The sequence below is a fragment of the Callithrix jacchus genome, chromosome 5 (genome assembly GCF_049354715.1).
Source record: "Callithrix jacchus isolate 240 chromosome 5, calJac240_pri, whole genome shotgun sequence".
Lineage (NCBI taxonomy): Eukaryota > Metazoa > Chordata > Mammalia > Primates > Cebidae > Callithrix > Callithrix jacchus.
This window is the reverse complement of record NC_133506.1, coordinates 145005696-145029176: the sequence shown is the minus strand read 5'-3', so window position 1 is coordinate 145029176 and position 23481 is coordinate 145005696. Positions and strand designations below refer to the sequence as shown.

Here is a 23481-nt window from a genome sequence, read left to right as displayed (position 1 = left end):
TTTTCGATGTAGGCTCATCCCAGTGGCCTTCACCACGACATATCAGATAGCAAAGGATTTTTTCACAGCATTGCCTTCTTAATGGTTAACACAAAATGTCTTTGCTATTACCAAGTTTTTTTCCAGTAAAGATTAAAAAAAACCACTGTCTCCCCTGAGAAAGCCTGATAGTGCATGTAGTACTGGTATGTATGTATTTGTGTACATACAATTATATACACATATGTGCACACATATGTATTTCTAAATACATGTGTGTATACATACACATATGCACACTTGCACAATATAAAGATAAAATATAGGCAATCCGTGGAATTAAATATAGCATGTAGGAGAATTTTGCCTAATCTATATTAATAAAATTTTCATTTCTGTGCTTGTTACCATGTCATGTAGAAATGGCTGTGTAGGTTTCCATAAAATACTTGTGATGACCCGACTTAATATAAAGTCTATGTAGTACTCTTGTAATTTACTCTGAAAGCCTCTAGGGAATAACTCAGAGAATCAAGCATTCTCAAGAGCAATTGAAACAGGTATGTGAAAAAGTCCAAAAGACTATCAATAGATGGTCACTTGGTCACTTACGCGGGCAACAAGGATAGCTTTGCCTCAGCTTTCAAAATTAACTCGAAATTGTAAGTCATAGGGCAGATGTTGGAATTGCAAGCACTGCTGTGATGATCCCTTTGCTTCTCTGAACTTTTTACAGTCAGTGTGGGAAAAGGGACCACTCCTAGGAAACAATGCCAAAGCATTTCTTTCCCTTTTCCTTCCCTCCCTCCCTCCCTCCTTCCTTCCTTCCTTTCTTTCTTTTTCTTTCTTTCTTTCTCTTTCTTCCTTCCTTCCTTCCTTCCTTCCTTCCTTCCTTCCTTCTTTCTTTTCTCTCTCTCTTTCTTTCTTCGCTTTCTCTCTCCTCTCTCTCTCTCTTTCTTTTTCTCTTTCTTTCTAGTCTCACTGTTGCCTAGGCTGAGTGCAGTGGTAGGAACATAGCTCACTCCAGCCTCGAACTCGCAGGCTCAAGCTATCCTCCTGCCTCAGCTTCCCAAGTGGCTAGGACTACAGGCCCATACCACCACTCCTAGATTTTTCTTTCTTTCTTTCTTTCTTTTTTTTTAGTTTGTTTTTTTTTTAGTTCTGAGGTCTCACTATGTTGCCTACACTGCTCTTGAAATCCTGGGCTCAAGCAATCCTCCTGCCTTGGCCTCCAAAGTGCTGGGATTACATGTGTGTCTGGTCGCAAAGTATTTCCTAATACTTCTAACTAGATCATAAATTTCCTCAAAGACCATAATTGCATCTTTTGCTCATTTCATTAATTTGTTTCAAATCAATCAGGAAAGTGCCAGTCAATAAATAATACATATTTAGTGACTCTCTATTGATTAATTACTAACTGGCCAAGGCACTTGACCTAGGCCTTGAAGAGCACAGCAGCCCACCCAGAAGCACACAAACAGGCTCGATGAGACATATTCAAGACAACGAACCACCTGTAGAAAGTGTTTTCTGTTTCTGTGGCTGAACACTGTTAGGTCAGTTACACATGGTTGACAAAACCTGCTGCCAAGAGGAAATAAGCAGGATTACTTTGTTGTTCGCATCTGGGCTGCCAAAAAAATGGAAGCTTTTATACCTGAATTGCACACTAAATGTATATAGATCATAACCAGAGTCTGATATTGGTACATTGGTTACACGAAGTTTCTGATTAGCAGCTTTTACAGCTCAAGAAAGATGGTTACTTTACTTTTCTTTTCTGGTTCTTAAAGTGGAGTTATTAGCTATACTCATGGACACAAATAGAATCCTAGACACTGCTCTAAAAAGTTTTTAATTTAAGCAATGTAGGTTCTGGTACATCAAAATTAACACAAAAATGGAATTTGCTTCATTTCTGCAAATAGGAGGTGGCTAAGTTCGCTTTCAGGGCAGGCTTCTCTTTCAAGTCTCCCACAAAAAAACATGAGCATATACAAAATGCATCTAAGCTTTACAGATTTAAAATATACTCAGCAACAAGAAGAAGACAGGGGCTAGGAAAATGTATTTTGCATCTCCAGATCAGCAAATATTAACACTAATGAGCTGGAATATACATTGTTGCTTGTCTCATGGTAGAGACCTCCACAGCAGGAGAATTTTAAGAGTGCCCTGAAGGGAGGGACGCTGATGAATAGGCTTTGAAAGCAACCAGCAAAATCATGTTCTGGGAGGAGAGAAACCACTTTCACATGGAGTCCTTCCAGCAACTTCCAGGCAGAGTAGACTGCTTAGTATGAGTAACTGGACGGGTGTGTGTGTGTGTGTGTGTGTGTGTGTGTGTGTTCAGAGGTACATGCGCAGGTTTGTTATGTAGGTAAACTTGTGTCATGGTGGTTTGTGGTATAGATTATGCCATCACCCAGATATTAAACCTAGTACCCATCGGTTATTTTTCCTGATCCTCTCCCTCCTCCCATCCTCCACTCTCCAATAAGCCCAGTGTGTGTTTTTCCCCTCTTGTGTCTGTATGTTCTCAACATTTAGCTCCCACTAAGTAAGAATATGTGGTGTTTGGTTTTTTGTTCCCGTGTTAATTTGCTAAGGATAATGGCCTCTAGCTCCATCCTCGTTCTTGCAAAGGACATGATCTTGCTCTTTTTTACCACTGCATAGTATCTCATGGTGTATATGTACCACATTTTCTTTATCCAGTTCATCATTGATGGGCATCTGGGTTGACTTCAAGTCTTTGCTATTGTGAATAGTGCTGCAATGAACATATGCGTGCATGTGTCTTTATAACAGAGTGATTTATATTCCTTTGGGTATATACCCAGTAATGGGATTGGTGGGCCAAATGGTGGGGTTTTTTTGTTTGTTTGTTTTTAGGTCTTTGAGAAATCATCACATTGTTTTTCCACAATGGTTGAACTAATTTACACTCCCAACAGTGTATAAGCATTCCTTCTTCTCCACAACCTTGCCAACACCTGTTATTTTTTGAATTTTTAATAATAGCCATTCTGACTGGTGTTGGATGGTATGTCACTGTCGTTTTGATGTTCATTTCTCTAATAATCTGTGATGTTGAGCTTCATTTTATATGCTTGTTGGCCACAGTGTATGTCTTCTTTTGAAAAGTGTCTGTTTATGTTCTTTGTCTACTTCTTCTTCTTTTTTTTTTTTTTTTTTTTTGAGACAAGGTCTCATTTTGTTGTCCAGGCTGGAGTACATCAGTGCAATCAGCTCACTGCACCTCAACCTCCCAGGTTTGAGTGATCCTCTCACCTCAGTCTCCCAAGCAGCTGGGACTATGGGAATGCACCACCATGCCCAGCTAATTTTTGTATTTTTTTTTCTATAGAGACAGGATTTTGCCATGTTTTTCAAGCTGGTGTCAAACTCGTGGGCTCAAGCAATCTGCCTGCCTCCCAAAGTGCTGGAATTACAAGCCTGAGACACTGTGCCCAGCCTACCCACTTTTTAATGGGGTTGTTAGTTATTTTCCTGTAAATTTGTCTAAGTTCCTTATATATCCTGAATATTAGACCTTTGAAGGCATATAGTTTGCAAACACTTTCTCCTGTGGTGTAGGTTCTCTGTTTTCTCTGTTGATAAGTCCTTTTGCTGTGCAGAAGGTCGTTAGTTTAGTTAGATCCCATTTGTCAATTTTTGCTTTTGTTGAAATTGCTCTTGGCATGTTCACCATGAAATCTTTGCCTGTTCCTATGTCCAGAATGGTATTGCCTAGGTTATCTTTCAGGGTTTTTATAGCTTTGGGTATAAAATTTAAATCTTTAAATCATCCTGAGTTGATTTTTGTATATGTAAGAAATGGTACAGTTTCAGTCTTCTGCATATGACTAACCAGTTATCCCAGCACTATTTGTTGAATATGGGAGTCCTTTCCCCATTGCTTTTGTCAGCTTTGTCAAAGATCAGGTATGTGGCCTTTTTCTGGGATCTCTATTCTGTTCCATTGAGCTTTGTCCCTGCTTTTGTACCAGTACCATGCTGTTTGGGTTCCTGTAGCCCTGCAGAATAGTTTGAAGTCAGGTAACACTGTGCTTCCAGCTTTCCACTGATGCTTGCTTGGATTGTCTGCAGAATAGTTTGAAGTCAGGTAACACTGGTGCTTCCAGCTTTCCACTGATGCTTGCTTGGATTGTCTGCAGAATAGTTTGAAGTCAGGTAACACTGGTGCTTCCAGCTTTCCACTGATGCTTGCTTGGATTGTCTTGGCTATTTGGGCTCTTTCTTTTTTTGGTTTCATATGAATTTTAAAATAGATTTTTTTCTAGTTCTGTGAAGAATGTCATTTGTAGTTTGACAGGAATAGCATTGAATCTATAAATTGCTTTGGGCACTATGGCCATTTTAACAATACTGATTATTCCTATCCATGAACATGAAATGTTTTTCCATTTGTTGGTGTCATCTCTGATTTTTTTGAGCAGCGTTTTGTAGTTCTCACTGTAGAGACCTTTCACCTCCCTAGTTACCTAGGTATTTTATTCTTTTTGTGGCATTTGTGAATGAGATTGTTTGTCTGATTTGGCTCTCAACTTGACTGTTGATGGTGTATAGAAATGCTAGTGATTTTTGTACAATGATTTTATATCCTGAGACTTTGCTGAGGTTGTTTATCAATAGCAGTTTTTTTTTTTTTTGAGACAGAGTCTCACTCTGTCACCAGGCACCAGGCTGGAGTGCAGTGGAGCGATTTTGGCTCACTGCAACCTCCGCCTCCCAGGTTCAAGCAATTCTCCTGCCTCAGCCTCTCGAGTAGCTGGGACTACAGGTGTGCGCCACCACACCCAGCTAATTTTTGTATTTTAGTGGAGATGGGGTTTCACTATGTTGGCCAGGATGGTCTTGATCTCTTGACCTCATGATCTACCCACCTTGGCCTCCCAAAGTGCTGGGATTACAGGCGTGAGTCACTGAGCCTGGTGGTTTTTTTTTTTTTGCTTTTGTTTTGTTTAAACACTAGAGATTTATTTTTAACTAACTTTGTAATAAAATCATTTTCAAAACTCTAAACAAAAGTTAATTATATTATTATGTTTTGTCTTCTGATCCTTATTTTACAAATTGTAGTGACTGCATGTGCTATTATTTTATACTGAATTTTAACAACATAATTTCAAGCATAATTCCATTATTTTCAAGCATTGACACAGTTAACATTACTGTCATTCAAAAGATCTATATATCTATAATTTTGAAATAACATGGAACACACGTCCATTCTCAGTTCAACCAATGTTCAGTATTCCTGTTTAGAATCTGAGTTTCTCAACACTTTGGGGCAGGAGTTTTAAAGAAACAAGTACATCAGTTTTCATGTTTTATTTACCTGCTCTTCATGCAACTCAAGCAAAGCATCTGAGGCTCTGGGGTTCTAGGCTAACTATTGAAATCTATAAATACCAACCTCGGTCAGGGGAGAAGATAAGGCCACAGATGATGTACGGAGAATGATTTCTCAGCTATAAACTGGTGACCACATTCCTCAAATACAATTGTTTGTTAGTGCACCAATTATTCAGCATGCAGAGACAGGAAGCAAGCCCAGTCAAGAGTTAATCTAACAGATCTAATCATGGTGATTTTGCCCTATGGTAATGAAATACAGTTGCAACATAAGAGCCATGTTTAAGGTAGAGCTGTCTTCAAGGTAGAACAAGGGAAGACTTAGTCCCTTCCCCAGAAGGTTTCCAGGAGAGCCTCAGTGACTGCCATGCTGTTGTGGGGAAATTCTGGATTAGGAAGGTTGCAGCCTGGCCACCTGGAAGACAGGGCTTCTAGCTCGAGCCCTGCAAACATGGGCACACCCCCGAACCCCTCTCGGCCTCAGTGTCCTCAGTGTCCTCTTCTATAAAGTAAGGAAAACAGAAGGACACACATCAGAAGGTTTGCGGGGATGAAGTAAACTCATATAGGAAAACCTTATGGTTGGGGGACAACAGATGAGAAGCACCTGCACTCTTAACAATGCCATAGCTGTATGATCTATCAGATATTAAATACTTTAAAATCCTGCAAATAGCTAAGATGAGGGCTCATTCTGTGGTCAGCACTTTGTTAAAGGTTGTCTTGTATGATTTTACTTCACCCTCATAAACTTTTTGATATATGTACTTCTATTCCCCTCACTTTACAGAAAAGGATACTGAGGCTGAGAGGGATCATGAGGTGCTCCCAAGTTTGCATGGCTTGAGCTGGAAGCTCTGTCCCACAGGTGGCCTGGCTGCGGGGCCTCACCTGTAACCATGATGCTCTCCACTAGTGGCAGGCACCAGTGGGACCACCAACAGAGGAGTGGTTCCGAGAAAGCCAAGTCTGTGAGTCCTGGCATTTCTGCTGCGCAGGAAGGGCTGGCAGGCACTGATCACCAGGCCGACTCCTCCCTCTTCTACCATCGTTTTGCTTATCGTCAATGCTATTCTGGTCATATTTTACTCACGTCCTTCCTTCAACTATGATATAGCCCCTGGAGTCCAGTGACTTCCTGGTGCCTGGTTCCCTGGTTCCCAGATTCAGGGCTTCCAGAACTCCCAACCATGGGACACCTATGCTGGAGAGGCCCAGAGGCAGAGAGGCGCGCCAATGGTGTTACAGAACCAGAGGCTCCTGGGGAAGCTTTTGCTTGGCTTTTCCCTCCTGTAACCAAAGCAAGAGGGAGGGGGAAATGAGCCCATGCAGCAATGCTGAATAAGGAAATAAAATTAATCCCCATTTTTAAGGTATTTACCAAGTAATACAGAAACTACCTTTACACTAAAACCTAAAATGAGTGTTTTCAGAGGCATTATTCATAATCACCAAAATCAGGAAATGGCACAAATGTCCTTCAACAGATGAATAAATAAACCAATTGTGAAACACCCACACAATGGAACACCGCCCAGCAATGAAAGTGATGGGTTACTGATACAACGACATGGATGAATCTTAGATGCATTATGTCGACTAAGGAAACTGGAATCAGAGTGCCACACAATTCCATTCACCCGGCATTCTGAGAGACGCAACACTATAGGTCAGAAAACAGACCAGTTGCTGCCAGGAACTGAGTCCCCTGAGGAGGATAGAGGCTAACTACAGAGAAGGCTGACGAATTTTGGGAGCCATGACACTGTTCTTACCCAGGTATAGTAAGAAGCAAGCCCACTTCCTGGTGATAGCACTGGTTTATGTGTTTGCCAAGATTCACAGAACTACGGCTGGGCATGGGGGCTCATGCCTATAATCCCAGCACTTTGGGAAGCCAAGGCAGGCAGATCACTTGAGGCCAAGAATTCGAGACCAGCCTAGCCAAAATAGCGAAACCCTGTCATCCCAGCTACTCGGGAGGCTGAGGCAGGAGAATCACTTAAACCCAGGAGGCAGAAGTTGCAGTGAACCAAGATTGTGCTACTGCACTCCAGCCTGGGCAACAAGAGCAAAACTCCATCTCGAAAAAAAAAAAAAAAAGATTTATAAAATTGTGCATTAAAAAGGGTTAACTTTGCTCTAAGTAAATTATAGCTTATTTTTAAAAATAAGACGAAATGCCATACTAATAAGCACTTTCAACAGAATAAAGGCAACCTCTAAAGTGGAACTAACAGGGAAATCAAAGCTTCTAGTTAACAGTTTATGTTAAGAAAAAGCAACTTTAGGCCGGGCGCGGTGGCTCAAGCCTGTAATCCCAGCACTTTGGGAGGCCGAGGCGGGTGGATCATGAGGTCAACAGATAGAGACCATCTTGGTCAACATGGTGAAACCCCGTCTCTACTAAAATTACAAAAAATTAGCTGGGCACGGTGGTGCGTGCCTGTAATCCCAGCTGCTCGGGAGGCTGAGGCAGGAGAATTGCCTGAACCCAGGAGGCGGAGATTGCGGGGAGCCGAGATTGCACTCCAGCCTGGGTAACAAGAGCGAAACTCTGTCTCAAAAAAAAAAAAAGAAAAAGCAACTTTCAAATGGGCAAGGGAATGACAAAAATATTATCAAAACAACATGCAGTTTAATTAAAGGAATAAAATAAACTTCATCCTATAATCCCTGGATAAAAGAGGCCAATATTTTGATCAATATTTCACCGTCATGCTCTGGAGGTCCATGCAGTATTTAACAGGATGAATCCATTTTGTTTTCTCTCTGCTTGAAAAAGCAGGCAAGAAAGCATATTATCAATCCTACTCTTGATCCATCTTTAAATAGTCCACTTGATCTGGCAGGACACTGGAACTGAGAAGTGAAGGGCATTCTAAACTCTTAGGACATCTGCTGGAAAATCAATATCGCAGCTCAGATGCATGGTTAGAACACAATGGAGATTATTTACCACTTAAAAGTACAGACATTTACTAGAAGAGAGACGAGCTTCCCGATGTAATACTTATAAATAGAAGCTATTTTAACTAAAGGTAAAAGGCAACAAACTCCTAGGTCCAAGAAAAAGAATGACAAAGTGCATTATCATAAATAGTTACATTTTACTTGCATATAAAAGGGTGTTTTAAAACTGAGGGTCAAAAATCTACATCTTACTCCTAAGGCTGACCAGCTTAGAGAGAAGGAGCAGAAGGGAAGGTATCCTGCTCCTGATACTCTACAAGCAAATGTAAGGTCGTCAAACATGAGGATCATTTTCCATCACGGTAGTGATTTATTACAAATTCCCATGGCCTCCTTCCTTTATCTTCTCCCTCATTCGCTATAGAAGATACTCTTTCTGTTGGCCCACTGACTTTTCTACAGCCGATACATGAAGGCTCCATTCTTGATCCTGGGCTTTTTACCTAAATCACTTATTACTGAAATCCAGTTAGAATGGTTTTATTTGGGTCGGTACAGAGAGGGAAACATGGATAGAGAGGCATGATCAGTGGCTCTGTGCTCAGACGCTGTCACAGACGTAGTTTTAAAACTTAAAGGACATCTGATTTCAAAAGTTTGAGACAACTAGGTCTCTACTGGCAAAATAAAGAACAGAAAGAGAAAATGAGAGCAACACAAACTAAGGCAAGAAAACCTAGCAGGGAAAAACCTAATCGGTAAAGTCAACTACATAAGAATGAAAATCTCTCTGAGAGTTTCAGCCAAAATAAAAGTTCTACTAAGGTAGAAATGTATTTAAAGGATTGAATAAAAGTTATTATTTTTTTTGGTGGGGGGGAGGACAGTCTTACTCTGTCACCCAGGCTGGAGTGCAGCTCATTGCAGCCTCTGCCTCATGGGTTCAAGCAATTCTCCTGCCTCAGCCTCCCAAGTAGCTGAGATTACAGGCATGAGCCACCATGTCCGGCTAATTGTTTGTACTTTTAATACACACAGGGTTTCACCATATTGGCCAGGCTGGTCTTGAACTCCTGACCTCAGGTGATCTGCCCACCTCAGCCTCCCAAAGTGCTGGGATTATAGGTGTGAGCCACCACACCCAGCCACAATTACTCTTTATTCTTTCAAAAGATAGGTTTAAACACAATATAATAGAAAGGTATCTTTTAGTACCTGGAGGGTATAGTTATCTGCATGAAAATTATACCAGGAAAGATTTAAGTTAGATGAAAAAGCATTTCCTAAAAGAAAATACAAATAATATGCTACTTATGTAATCTTCTCATATATATATGTACATATATATTACATATGAGACTACATAAGTAGCATTAAGTAGCATATTATTTGTGCATTCATATGTGTGTGTGTGTGTGTATATATATATATATATATATATATATAGTTGTTTTTTTTTTTTGAGACAGAGTCTTGCTCTGTCTCTAGGCTGGAGTGCAGTGGTGCAATCTCGGCTCACTTCACCCTCCACCTCTCAGGTTTAAGTGATTCTCCTGCCTCAGTCTCTTGAGGAGCTGGGACTACAGGTGCACATCACCACACCCAGCTAATTTTTGTATTTTTAGTAGAGACAGGGTTTCACCACGTTGGCCAGGCTGGTCTTGATCTCTTGACCTTTGATCCATCCACCTCAGCCTCCCAAAGTGCTGGGATTACACACGTGAGCCACTGCGCCAATAGATTCTTACATGTGTGCCTTTACTGAAATGGAGGCAATGGACTATTTGCCCTTAGGGAAGTCATAACCAATTTGGAAAAATAAAGGTAACATTCACCCATTGCAAGCAATCAGTACGAAATTACTTGGGTGCTGTCTCTGAATGCAAGAGGCCTTTAAGGAATGGAAGCAAGTTGGAATTCATGAGGTGAAGTGGGCTGGATCCCCATCACTTCTGCCACAGAAACAGGTGGGGTGGGAGAGTGTCACCCGGGTTATGAAGCACAGCTCCAGCACAGGCCTGACCTCTCAAAGTTCACGTGAGCCCTGGAAGTTCTTTGCATGGGCTCTGTTTCTGGGCTTGCACTTTATTTTTTATTTCAAGGAGATTTAAACATTTCATAGAGTTCCAAAGACTCAATTTTTAAACCACCAAGCCTAAAAACATTTTTTTAGTGCTGGATCTCTATAACAATCCTTTTAGGTAAGGCAGCTGCAAAAACATCATAAAAAAGCATAGATTGTCACATGGAAAGGGCAGTAAGAGTCTATTTTTATAAAGTTCAAAGTGATTGTGTATCTTGTAGGGAATCCCTCCAGACTGCTAGTATTTCTCTGGTTTAATACCTACCTCCTCCCTGTCCTCTCACCCTCTCTCCACCTTTTGCTAATAAACTCCCAGCTCTTTCAACCAGCAGCAAGCAGCTGGCTTTTCAGAGAACATTCCTAGGCATGTGTTTAACTAGTTCTCCAGCCATCTTCCGATCGAAATGTAAAACCGCAGCATACAGCATTTCTTTTCTGTTAGGCACTGAGGCTGGGCTCATTGCTGACATTTATCACAGAGCTGGAACACACAGAAAACATGGATGGGAAAGGCAGGTGCTGGGCTCTCTTTGGCACATTCCCTGATCCTCTCCTCCCGCCCCTTCACTTGATCAGCTACTACTCAGATCTTAACTCATTTCATTCTGGGATTCTGAGACCCTACTCTGCCACTCCTGTAAAACACCACTTCTAAGAGTTCTCATTGCAAGCTGTCTTCCTCTAAGCCAGCCCCACCATGCCATATTATAATTGTGGGAATTCTTATCTGCATTTCCTATTTGATTCCAAGAGGAGGGACTGTCTTGTTCCTCTTGTCCCCATGACCCAAGGGATCTTGACTTGGAGAATGAGGATGCATGAGGCAAGGAAAGCAGAATTCAGAATGTTTACATTTCTAGTTAATTCTCATTTTTCAATTGTCCAATGGGAAATCTCTCTAAGTAGTTTTCTCACCAACATATTACAATTGCAATTATTGCTCAACAATTATCAGCACAAGATAGGGACCACCCAGGTAATCACAGATTCTGTAAACCCAGATGCTTTTGAGATGGGGTTGGCACTAGGCCTATGTATGCAGAGGTCTCTACACACGCAGCCGTCAGAGTGCTTATGTTGTATAGTCAGGCCCTCTGTCTCCACAGATTCAACCAACCACAGATCAAAAACATACAGGAAAGAAAAACAGGAAAAATATCAATACAACAATAAAAAATAATACATATTTAAAAACGGCCGGGTGTGGTGACTCATGCCTGTAATCCCAGCATTCTGGGAGGCTGAGGCAGGTGGATCACCTGAGGTCCGGAGTTCGAGACCATCCTGGCCAACATAGTGAAACCCCATCTCTCCTAAAAATACAAAATATTAGCCAGATGTGGTGGCACGTGCCTGTAATCCCAAGTTACTTGGGAGACTGAGGCAGGTGAATTGCTTGAACCTGGGAGGCAGAGGTTGCAGTGAGCCGAGATCATGCCATTGCACTCACCCCAGTCTGGGCAACAAGAGAGAAACTCCATCTCAAAAAAAAAAAGAAAAAGAAAAAGAAAAAAAATATGATACAGTGTAACAACTATTTATACAGCATGTGAAATATATTAGGTATTACATAATTTATAGATTATTTGAAGTATACAAGAGAATGTACATAGACTGTGTGCAAATACTACAATATTTTATATAAGGGACTTGAGCACTCACAAATTTTGGCATCTGAAGGCTGAGAGGGTATGTCCTGGAACCAGTACCCTGAGGATACCAAGGGATGACTGCACTCACCTCTTCCCCAAACTTATCAAATGGGGAACCCTGGGGAGCATGTCCCAGTACCTCAGTTTCAGCATTCTGCCTGTCTTAGAGAAGGTAGTTAACACTTATGAAAGCTTTTCATAGAAAATGAATGGTTCCACACTTGAGAAAGCCACAGCCTTTACAGAAAGGTCCATATGCCAACAACACTTTTCAATTTGCCTTTTGCCTATTAACATGTTAACATCACGCTCATAGCTGCAAATCTGTTCCCTCAAATAAAGTCTGTAACAGGAAACATAAAGCTACTTCTGCCAAGGCAGATGCACAGGCCAGAAGAGAAAAGCTTAGCTATTAGGATTTTATCTTTTACTGTGTAATGAAATTTCTGTGTCCCCCAAATGAAACATTGTTTTGAGGTATAGTTAAGTCATACACTATATCCAAGAGGTGAAAAGTCACTAGATGAAATTTTGATCATGGTTTAAAACATCTACTCTCTGTTGATTCTAAAATTTAAAATGAAATCTACCCCAAAGCCAGTGACTTCTTTCATCATTTATAATGAAGCATGAGTTACTATCAGGACATAGATACCAGTTTGTAATAGGGTTGACCAAGTACATTGCATCTCTGTGTATTAACATTTAATTAAGTCTCCTCAAACAAGAAGCTAATCACATAATAATAAAAAGAAGAGACAATTTAGATATGATTATTTTCTAACAATAATGTCTGAAGGTCAGGTGACGTGGTCATGGCTGTAATCCCAGCACTTCAGGAGGCCAAGGCAGGTGGATCACTTGAGGTCAGGAGTTCGAGACCAGAGTGGGCGACACTGTCTCTCTGTCTCTACTAAAAATACAAAAATATTAGCTGAGTGTGGTGGTGCACTCCTGTAATCCCAGCTACTTGGGAGGCTGAAGTAGGAGAATTGCTTGAACTTGGGAGGTGGAGGTTGCAGTGAGTTGACATTGTGCTACTGTACTCCAGACTGGGCAAGAGAGCAAGACTCCATCTCAAAAAGAAGTTTGAAAAATGATGATTTTCAAACAATAATAAAAAAATGATAAAACAAAATCTCTCAAAGTTTCAACAGGAAAAAAATAAAATTGTAAGAGAGAAAAAGGAAATATATGCAAAACAATTTTTAAAAAATTATTCATCTACTGGGAACATTTTGAATTAGAATGGCAATTTATACATGAACCATAATTCATTTCACTTTTTAAATCTGAAGACACAGAAAATAAAATGGCAGGAAAGGCTTTTCTCATATCCTGTAGTACAGGGGTCCCCAACCCCTGGGCCACGAACAGGACCAGTGACGGTCCGTGGCCTGTTGGGGACCTGGTAACACAGTAGGAGGTGAGCAGAGGGCTAGCGGGCATTACCGCCTGAGCTCCGCCCCCTGTCAGATCGGTGGAGGCATTTGATTCTCATAGGACCATGAACCCTACTGTAAATCGTGCATGCAAGGGATTTAGTTTGAGCACTCTTAGGAGGATCTAATGATAAATGTATTGTGCTTGAATCATCCCAAAACCATCCCTGCTCTGGTCTGTGGAAAAATCGTCTTCCCTGAAACCAGTGTCTACTGCCAGAAAGGTTGGGAACCTCTGCTGTAGTATAATAAAGGTTTGTTTGCTTGGTTTAGGCTTGTCAGATGTTGACAAATTTTAAATAGCTGTCAACTAAATTCTGTGGTTCAGTTTTATTTGGTCCCCAAATTGCTGTGGTCTTTGAATCTATTTCTATTTCAGTGATAATATTTCCAGAACTTTATGCTAAATATGCATCTCATTTCCTGGCCTTTATCCTGTATCAATTTAATTACCCCCAAGAAAACACTAACATTTCTTATATGTGTTGCCAAAAATAAGTAGCTGCATACAATACCCATTTTTTCACATCAATATACATACGTTATTGTTATTCTTTGTATTAGGAACCAAGAACTAATTGCCATTATGATTTCATTCTCATCTTGATTTCAAAAATAATCTGGCATATCTTCCTTATGTTATACCAAAGTTTACAAGAGACCCCTATGATAATTTTTTGAAATACAGGTTAAGTTCAAGTAATGTCCCTATTATTTTTCTATTTGAATTTTATGGCCACTAAAAATTTTATCTATTCCAAATAACCTTTTCCCAGGGGTTCAGAAAGTCCACAAACAAATGCATATGCCACCTAATATATGCTTAAAATGCTGCAGCTGCTGTGCTCTGAAACTGTATTCAGAAAACTCTGAATACCTAACTCCTAGTTTATTAAATACAGTAGGGGCTTTAAAGAATTTACTCAACCCCTCTCTTTACGAGATATCACACCGAGGTCAATCAGGACTTCAAAAATTTTATGGGAATGCTTTCCTAACCTCTTCATTCCTAATCTTTACATTTAAGGCAAATTCCCCCATTGTCAAAATCAAAGGGTTTTAAAAAATCAGTCTTTGCTTTCTGCTTATAAATTACACGGAGAGATAGTTACATAATGGCATGATTAATGCCCCAGGCTTAAGAACTACAAAATTACATGTAAGTTCTCTACTTGCCATCTCCCCTACATATTGATGGACAAATTTTCCTAAATCACATTTACTGTGTAATTTGCCTATTACAAAAAGAGAAGGAAAAAAAGGAATCCCGGCGTCTAATGGCAACACAACTCCAACTGAGCCATTCAGATGCCCTTCCCTGGTCACTCACATATCCTTACCCAGCTCTATCTCCTTACTTTTGCTAATTTCATCCCATTCTCACTTCCATTGCACATACACAGGGAATATACACCGCCTGTCCCCCCACCTCAATCGCACCCCAGCTGGCTGCCCTGCAAGGCTCTGAAGCTCTGAGCATTCTAGACCACGACAGGATTTTATCTTCTAAGAAATATGGTCCATCTGGCCACGACTATGAAACATTGCATTTAATTAGTTTAATGCAAAACAAAACTACATGTGAAATTTGTTTTCAAACCTTCAATAAGCTCCCCAAAGCATACAATCTGTCCTTATACATTTTTGTCTCTCTCAAGGCAATGAAAACAGCCAAGTGTTTGTGACATTTCCCTCTCTCTGTCTCTTTTTTTAGTATCTTAAAATGGTTGTAAAATGTAGATAACAAAGTCTGCCACCGTAGCCATATATGAGTGCTTGTTCCCATGTTCACACTTGCACGGCAGTTCCAGTGCCCAGTGCTGTGCAACCTTCACTGCCATCTGTCCCCAGAGCTCACTGGGACATTCTTATCACCATCAATGGGAGACAGACAAAATCCTCAGTGTGTTTCTAATGATAAAAATTCAGTTTTAATTCACAGAGCAGAACACTTAAAAAGTGTGTATCTTGCTATACATTAATCATACTTCAGTAACACCGATTACAAACAGTAAAGAGAATACAGTGGCAGAAGAGGCTGGTGACAGTTGGAACCCAGACCACAGAGGGGCAGGCGACGGGACTGAGAATGGGCATTTCATCAGAAGGCACAGGGAGCCTGCGAAGTGGCTGCAGAGAGCAGCAGCATCATCACTCTTTCATTGCCAGCATTTTCAACCACCTCCATTCCAGACGCTGTGTCAGACACTGAAATTGATCAGATATATGTTTCGGAGATAGTATCCTAGCTACAATAGAGATGGTCAAGGAACTGAAACTGCGGTTTTTATAATCAACCAGGGAAACAGTAGTAAACTAAGGCAGTTGCAGGGAAGATGGAGGCAAAGGTTGCAGTATTTTCAGTTTTATCTATTACTAGAGCCAACATGAAACCATGTATTGCATCATTTTGTTCCTATTTTTTAAATCACTTGAACCAATACTTTGTCTTGAATTTTATGTGGCACACTCAACAAGCATTAAATAAGATTTGCCAGCAACAAATAACTTGTATAAATAAAAATACATAAGCATGTGTTATATTCAAGGTATTGCGGTAAAAACGGCCTAATGAGATCAATATCATTTGGTTGGAATATTTATGGGCTAGTGAGAAAGCTGTTTTCCACAAGGCTTTTGGGGGTTGAAACTGGAAATAAGTAGAAGGTTTATCAGTGCAGGGAATGGCTGAATAGATTGCAGGAAATCCCCCTGTGAAATGGCATGCCCTTGGTCTATACATAGTAACTGGGAATGGTTTCCAGAATACACTGTCAGGTGAAATGAATTGCAGAAGGCACTGCACAGCATGACATTTATCTAAAATCCTTGCTTTGTTTGTATGCAAAAATATCTCCATACCTACAGAGAAAAAGGTCAGGACAGATAATATGGAAGGAGGTTTGGAGGTGAGAGGGGAGGGAACTTTCAGTTTGTGTTCCGTACAGCAACATGAGTACATCCATGTGTTCCTTATACAGAAAAATCCACTTTCATAGGTTAGTATACCAAGTGAGTAGATTGCATTACAACACAGGCTCACAGCTCTTCCCTACAATCTTTATTGGCAACTCAAGTCATATAAGATCCTCATAATAGCTAAAGCCATAAAAGGTGTGTGCACATCACACTTTTCTTTTATTTGCCAAATTGCCTTTAGACTACATTTTAAAATGATTAGTAATTATATATCTTAGAGGGCATTTGAGATGAGGACATATTGGCTATTGTAAAGAATCTCTCCTTGAGTTACAAGAAAACCATTTAAGATAAGTAATGTGTTTAATTTATTCTCACTTAAGTAATTAATTATAAGGGTTACTTTTACAACAAAAATGTATTCTTTGCAAATAGGCAAATCAACTTACAATAATCTTGGATCTTATAGTTCACAACACACTAAAATGGCATGTAAATAGTACTTTCCTATTTTTAAAATTGTATTTGAAGTGCACGTTGATGCCAAGGAAGTAATTTTGCAATGGCAGGCTCTGCCTGAGTCAGTGCTGTAACCATATGGGCTCGGTCAAGGATTTTGCTTTCTTGGTTTTCAAATTAATATCCCCAAGAAATACTAAATAGAAAATTGGGCATGGAGTGGTGGAGACTTCCACATTTTCTTTAACATTATAAGGAATGTTTAAAAGGCTGTTTACAAAAGCCCACTTAACAACTGCTGCTCAGCTATGATTGAAATATTAATGTGAGGCACGCATGTGGCACTTTCAGGGCCTCCTTCCAAATAGAATTGTTTAGACAGACTAAAACCGCACTCTTCTCAGACTCAGCCCACTCGAAGTAAAATAAAAACATACATAAATAAATAAATAACACCAGCAGTGTAACGACTAGTAGGTGTAAATGACTAAGAAGGGGACAATCGGAAAAGTGGAAGCTCTGGGAGCTCCATACAGCACGTCTTGATAAGAAGTCTAGACTATCTGTAATTTGTTGATTGTGAAACAAACCAGGTTATTAAGAAACTGTGAAAGCCAACAGCTACAGGAGCACAAAATGCTGGGAATCCTGGGATAGCATGAAGGAATGGGGATTCCAATAACCCTTCACACCATCATCCATGACTCTGAGTGACACTGCGGACTGACTCCTACCACAGATACAAAAAATGTGGGAGCAGGAGGGGGACAAACATCTTTAAATCCCAAAAGGGAATTGTCAAAACAGAAGAGAGAAACCACAAAAGCTTTTACAGCAACCTCTACAAGTTCCTACCCAGAGTGAACTGAGTTGACTATATACAATGCAAGACCCAGCAGACAAATTATGAATAATTTTCAAAATTATTGATTTTAACCTCACTATACTGAATAAAATGTCAATTATGTCACCAAATCTCTTAAGCCTCTGCTACATATGTTCTTCCTGGGGAAATAACACTTAGGCAGATGGAACGCCTCTCACCAAAACGTCAAATGAGGAAGAACGGGTCAGTTTCAGGACTTGAAGCAGATCTCTTTTGATTACTTGGAATATTCGTTAAGAATCAGGGCTACTCACCAGCCCACAAGGGGCTTTTGTGTGAACTAGAAGAGGCATCCTCTCTGCAAGTACACACGTCTTGGTGAATAGGCTGGCCCCTGTGCAACTTAGAAAAATGCATTGCTGCTTCCAGTTGGGCTCTGGGCAGCTGAAGAGATGAATGAAGCAGCGCACGTTATGTTTCTGCTTCATTTACTCTTTTGGCCGGGCTGTCTTGAGCCATGAACAAGCTGCACTACTTGGGGAAATCACTCTATAGTAGTTGAGATACCAGATGTGTGACATGAACTTATATGTTTGACCTCAATGACTGAATAAGAAAGATTAGACAACCTGGTAAAGACGTAGTTAGTTACAGCTACCTTAGCAAGGCAGTTGTAATTAATAGTTATTTGAACTGAGTATTGTCAGAGTTTACACCAGAAAAAGTTGATTTCTGCCTTGGTTATTATTTTTACTAACAGTCAAGAAATCAGACATAAAATAACCCATAGAATGAGACATTAAAACACCATAAACAGTTAACATTGCCTTCCTCCACAGACAGACATATTTGGAAATTGATTAGTCACGATGGTCTCAAAAGCCACCCCTTTATAGCAGGGCTGTAATCCCACTAATAGCAAATATAAAGTGACTTTTCTACTTCTTCCTGGGCCCACCGCTCTAGCGAGCACATTTGCTTAACTGGTAACTGAATTAGCATCTCGGAAAATTGTCTGACAACAGAATATGAACTCACTGGAATATTGTCAATGACCTTACTGGCTTACTCTCCACTGTTCCCTCATTCCCACACCCTTCCCATGTAAGTACCAGTGTCCAAGTATCCCAGAAGCAGTGAATGGATGCTCAGAAAACTTGCAGAGTTCATGAGAAGTAAGGCAGAAATCGGGCCAACTCGCCCCATTCATTCCAGGAAAGAAATGCGCGACTGGGTTGCCTAGCAACACCTCAGTGGTTCACCTGGTGAGGTGTGGGTCTCTGCCACAAGGATCTGACCTCTCTGGAAGGAATGTCAGTGTCTGCAAGATTCTACCTCAGCCAAGGATACAGAGGAAGAGGCAGGGCAAAGAGGAACACAGGAGGAGAACTAGGGAGGAAGGCATGGTGGGTAGGGAAGAAAGGCTGCAGATGCCTGCTCCAGTCATCCAGCATGACGATCTAGACCAGGATGGCGAACCCAGCTTCAGGGGAGCTTACATGTGACCCAGGTTATAGAAAGTCACAGCAGCATCTTTAATTTTACATGAACAAAATTCCTCCTTGAAATGACTCTAAATACCTCAAGATATCCTCTGAAAATATCTTTCTCTTCAAGGAAAAAAAAATGCCCCTTCTTACCTCGATAATATACAGGACCACGTTCTTATAGAAGCAGTACAAGATGCATTTGGTCACCCGGTTGTAGCTCCAGGCTCCATGAACCAAGAGAAGCTTCTCTAAATAGGAAAACTGAAAAAGGAAAATTACAAAGTTCAGAAGAGCACGTCATTGAGGAATAAAAGTCCCAAACAGAATGTCCTTAAGATCAGAAGTCAGATAATGTAGGTAGAGGAAACCAGATTCTGCAGGAATCTCAGAAAGACATTCTCTGAAGACAGAGCTTTCAGGCCCAGTGAGAACAATTAAAATCCTCTCTTAACTCGACATAATTATTGCTCTACAAACATACTGCTGAACTTCTAATTATCATTCTCACAAAATCCTATTTAAACAAATGCTTTTTTGTAATTTATTTTAAGTTCCAGGATACACGTGCAGGATGTGCAGGTTTGTTATGTAAGTAAACGTGTGCCATGGTGGTTTGCTGCAGCTATCAACCCGTCACCTAAGTTTTAGGGTCCAGATACTTTAGCTATTTATTCTGACAGTCTCCCTCCCCCCACCTCCCCAACTGGCCCCAGTGTGTGTTGTTCCCCTCCCTGTGTCCATGTGCTCTCATTGTTCGGCTACTACTCATAAGGGAGGACATGTGGGGTTTGATTTTCTGTTCCTGTGTTAGTTTGCCAAGGATAATGGCTTCCAGCTCCATCCATGTCTCTGCAAAGGACATAATCTTGTTTCTTTTTATGGCTGCATAGTATTCCATGGTGTATATGTACTGCATTTTCTTTTCCAGTTTATCATTGATGGGCATTTGGGTTGATTCCATGTCTTTGCTATTGTGAGTAGTGCTGCAATAGGGATGAATTACTAAACAAGGTGAACTCCTAAACTGAAAGAAAAGCACAGTGGGAGTCAGACGCCTCTAAGCAATCACACATTTTTCAGTGACGAAAGGAGCAAGGGACAGGGACACTCACACAACAGTGTTTTGTTTAAAAAAGAAAGTACACACAGGTGCACACACACTACTTCCACTAACAGCTGCATAGGTTAAAAAGTTACACACACATATAGACACACAAGGATATATACACAGAGATACACAGAGATACATACAGGCACAGATAAACACACACAGGCAGACACACACACCTAGACACAGAGACAGTGGCATACAAGACAGAGATACACAGAGACACACATGCACTCATACACACATACTCATACAAATACACATGTACACATAGACATACTAAGACACACACACACTTTGCCTCCACTTCTTAACCAATTTTGTTTTCCCCCTTTTTTCTCCAACCAGTACAGAGCACCTCTGGCCAGAGTGCTATGCAGTCAGGAGCTGCTGGTAGGTCCCCAGCTGAGAGTGATGTGATGGCTCCTGTGGTTTGAGTTGGAGGCATAGATATTCCAGTAAATCTAAGAATACTACTTGGGGAGGGGGTCTCTGGACACCACTCCGATTCTAGCTCCTCAGCCACCCCTCAGCCTGGCTTTGCCTTCTGTGTGCCATTTTGTAAAGGTCCCAAAAAGCGTAAACCTTGCGCTGGAGGGAGGGTAACGAGTTTCTTTGGTCTGGTGCATGGTGTCCTGCTCTGGCATGAATACGCCATTGGGGGCAATCCTGTTTACAACACATTTCTACACATTTGATATGTTTCACGCTGGATTTGACTTCCGCCTCTGTTCCCTTGCATGAAAACCTGAATGCTCCCTGTTCTGAGAGTGTCAGGAAGTCCACAAACTTGAACCCCATTACACTACTAGGAGAGACAAGCAGGCTCTATTGAGAATGCCCCAGAACATCAGAAATCTTTTGCTGTTGTACACTTCCTATTAATTTCAGATGAGTTTTGAAATTAAATGTAACTCAGCTGGGTACAGTGGCTCACACCTGTAATTCCAGCACTTTGGGAGGCTGAGGCGGGCAGATCATCTGAGGTCAGGAGTTTGAGAGCAGCCTGGCCAACCCTGTCTCTATTAAAAATACAAAAAATTAGCCAGGTGTGGTGGCATGTGCCTGTAATCCCAGTTACTTGGTAGGCTGAGGCAGGAGAATCGCTAGAACCTGGGAGGTGGAGGTGAGCGAGATCATGCCACTGCATTCCAGCCTGGGCGACAGAGTGAGACTCTGTCTAAAAAGAAAGAAAAAAAAAGAAGGAGAGAGGAGGGGAGGGGAGGGGAGAGGAGAGGAGGAAAGAAATGAAATGTAACTCTCAATAGAAAAGAAATGACCAGACTGAAAATACAATACTTAAAAAAAAAAAATTTCAGGAGGAAGTCGCAGCTCAGAGTGTCCTTCCAGGAGGCGAGGGGCGGGCGTGGGGCTCACCACGCACTCAGAATCGAAATCTTTGCTTCAAAATGACAGAAGTAGGTGCACATGGAAAAATAAAACTCCCCATAAAGGCTCATTAAGGATTCCAAAGGAGAATGGGGAATCATAAAATAACTAGCTAAACAAATAAAAAGGAAGTTTGTATTTGACCGGGCCCCCGTGATGTTAAACTTCAGTGGGCACAGAAAACATCTGCTTGAGTCATCCTGAATGCCTCAACTTGAGCGCTACAGTGATTTTTTTTCAGAAAAATAAAATGTATATTCTAAATCAAAATGCTGTCTTCATAAGGTTGCTCCAAAAACATTAAGAGGGCAGGGGGGTGGGGGGCGGGCAGGAATGATTCTCATGAGGAGAATGGGAAGCTGAAACCTGCAGGATCACCATGACGGAGCAGCGGCGAGGTTGCTCAGACAAGGCAGCGGAAAAAGGATGGTGCTCAGTCTCGGGCAGCCCTGGGCACAAAAGCACGAGGCAGGGCAGGGAAGAAATAGAACCAGAGCTTTGCCTGCTTCATAGCTTTCCCAAGATAAGTCTTTGAGCTAAATATCTTTTTCCTTTTGAGAATAACAACTCTACAGGATACTTCCTCCAAAGCGTAATTAAAAAAAAAATGCATCCACATTAAAATGAACAGATAAAGCCCAAGGTGATAAACAACCAGAGATGTTTACTGTTTCAACAGTGGCAAAGAAATTCATCAAGCTGTGGCATTTCTGGCACGGTGATTAAGGTAGAGGCAGCATGTTGGTTTGTGGAAAGGGTGTGAAGTTAGCAGGCACCTGCCCTGGTGTAACAGCACCCCCGCCTAATTGGGAACAGAACTATGGACAGGAGAAATGAGGGTGCACAGCCACATGTGGGCTGCATCAGTTTCTTTGCCGGAAGTAACTATGATGCTGTAGGGGCAAGAAAACCCCCAGTGGCATTTTAAAGCCTCGCTCCCTGCTCCACCCTTCTTTGATGCTTTTCATCTGAAGAGAGCAATTGCTGTGGATAACACATTCTATTCATATGCAGTTTCAATAAAGCAGGCCATGGGATCTCCCTTCCCTAGACAATTTTAAAGAAAAAGACAGACAAATATTTGCCTGGAACTCCTAGGAAACCTCTTAAGATCCCTTCCAGCCATATGATGTTATAACTCAAGTATTTAATAATGCTGGGGTGTGTAACATCTATGGTTGCTGACAGACTACAGGAAGTGCGAGTCCCACAGGCCTCAAAGCATTTGATTCAGGAAAGTAAACAGGCAGGTGTGTGGGGGGCCAGCCCCAAAGTTCACACTCAGGTCCGTTGTTTTCCGACCCCAAGATGCTCGCTTGCTTGGACCTGAAGTAAGTCACCTGATACGAAGGAACCCAGTTTGCCCACCTATAAAATCAGGATTCCTTCTTTTACCTACTTCAGAAATTATCTTGAGGATTTATTTGAAATCAGCAAAGAAATAAGATTGATTGCACGCCCTTTTCAGAGCCAGGAGGATTTTGTAATTCCTCCCTACATCTGCAGAACTGCAGGCTGAGAAGAAACCTGAGAGGTTATCTAACACAGAGCCCCCTCTTTGGGGAGGTGGAGCCCCAGAGCTGCAAAGGACTGGCCTGAAGCCCTGGGGCTATAGGAAGCTCATTCACATTTTATATGCAGCCCCTGATTTCAGCTTGAAGGATTGTATAGCCATTATTCCTTGTGTTCACGTTATTAAGGTGAACACATTTTTCAAACACCTCAACACCACAGAAACACAAGAGAATTCCTGCTACCCAGCAGATGAGCAGGCATTTAGTCATGGCATATCACAGTGTGGAGACAGAGGGACATGCCTTGCATTCACTGTGATAT

General features: G+C 41.3%; 1 protein-coding gene across 8 annotated transcripts in view; it reads right to left on the bottom strand.

Moving 5' to 3' along the window:
* ATP8A2 (ATPase phospholipid transporting 8A2) overlaps positions 1 to 23481 on the bottom strand; it is a 660345-nt gene that overhangs the window by 235243 nt on the left and 401621 nt on the right. For all 8 annotated transcript variants that reach the window (XM_035302377.3, XM_078375201.1, XM_078375203.1 and 5 more), the window contains one exon: positions 19299 to 19409. In XM_035302377.3, the coding sequence (XP_035158268.1) occupies positions 19299 to 19409 (111 nt within the window). The remainder of the gene's footprint in view (positions 1 to 19298; positions 19410 to 23481) is intronic.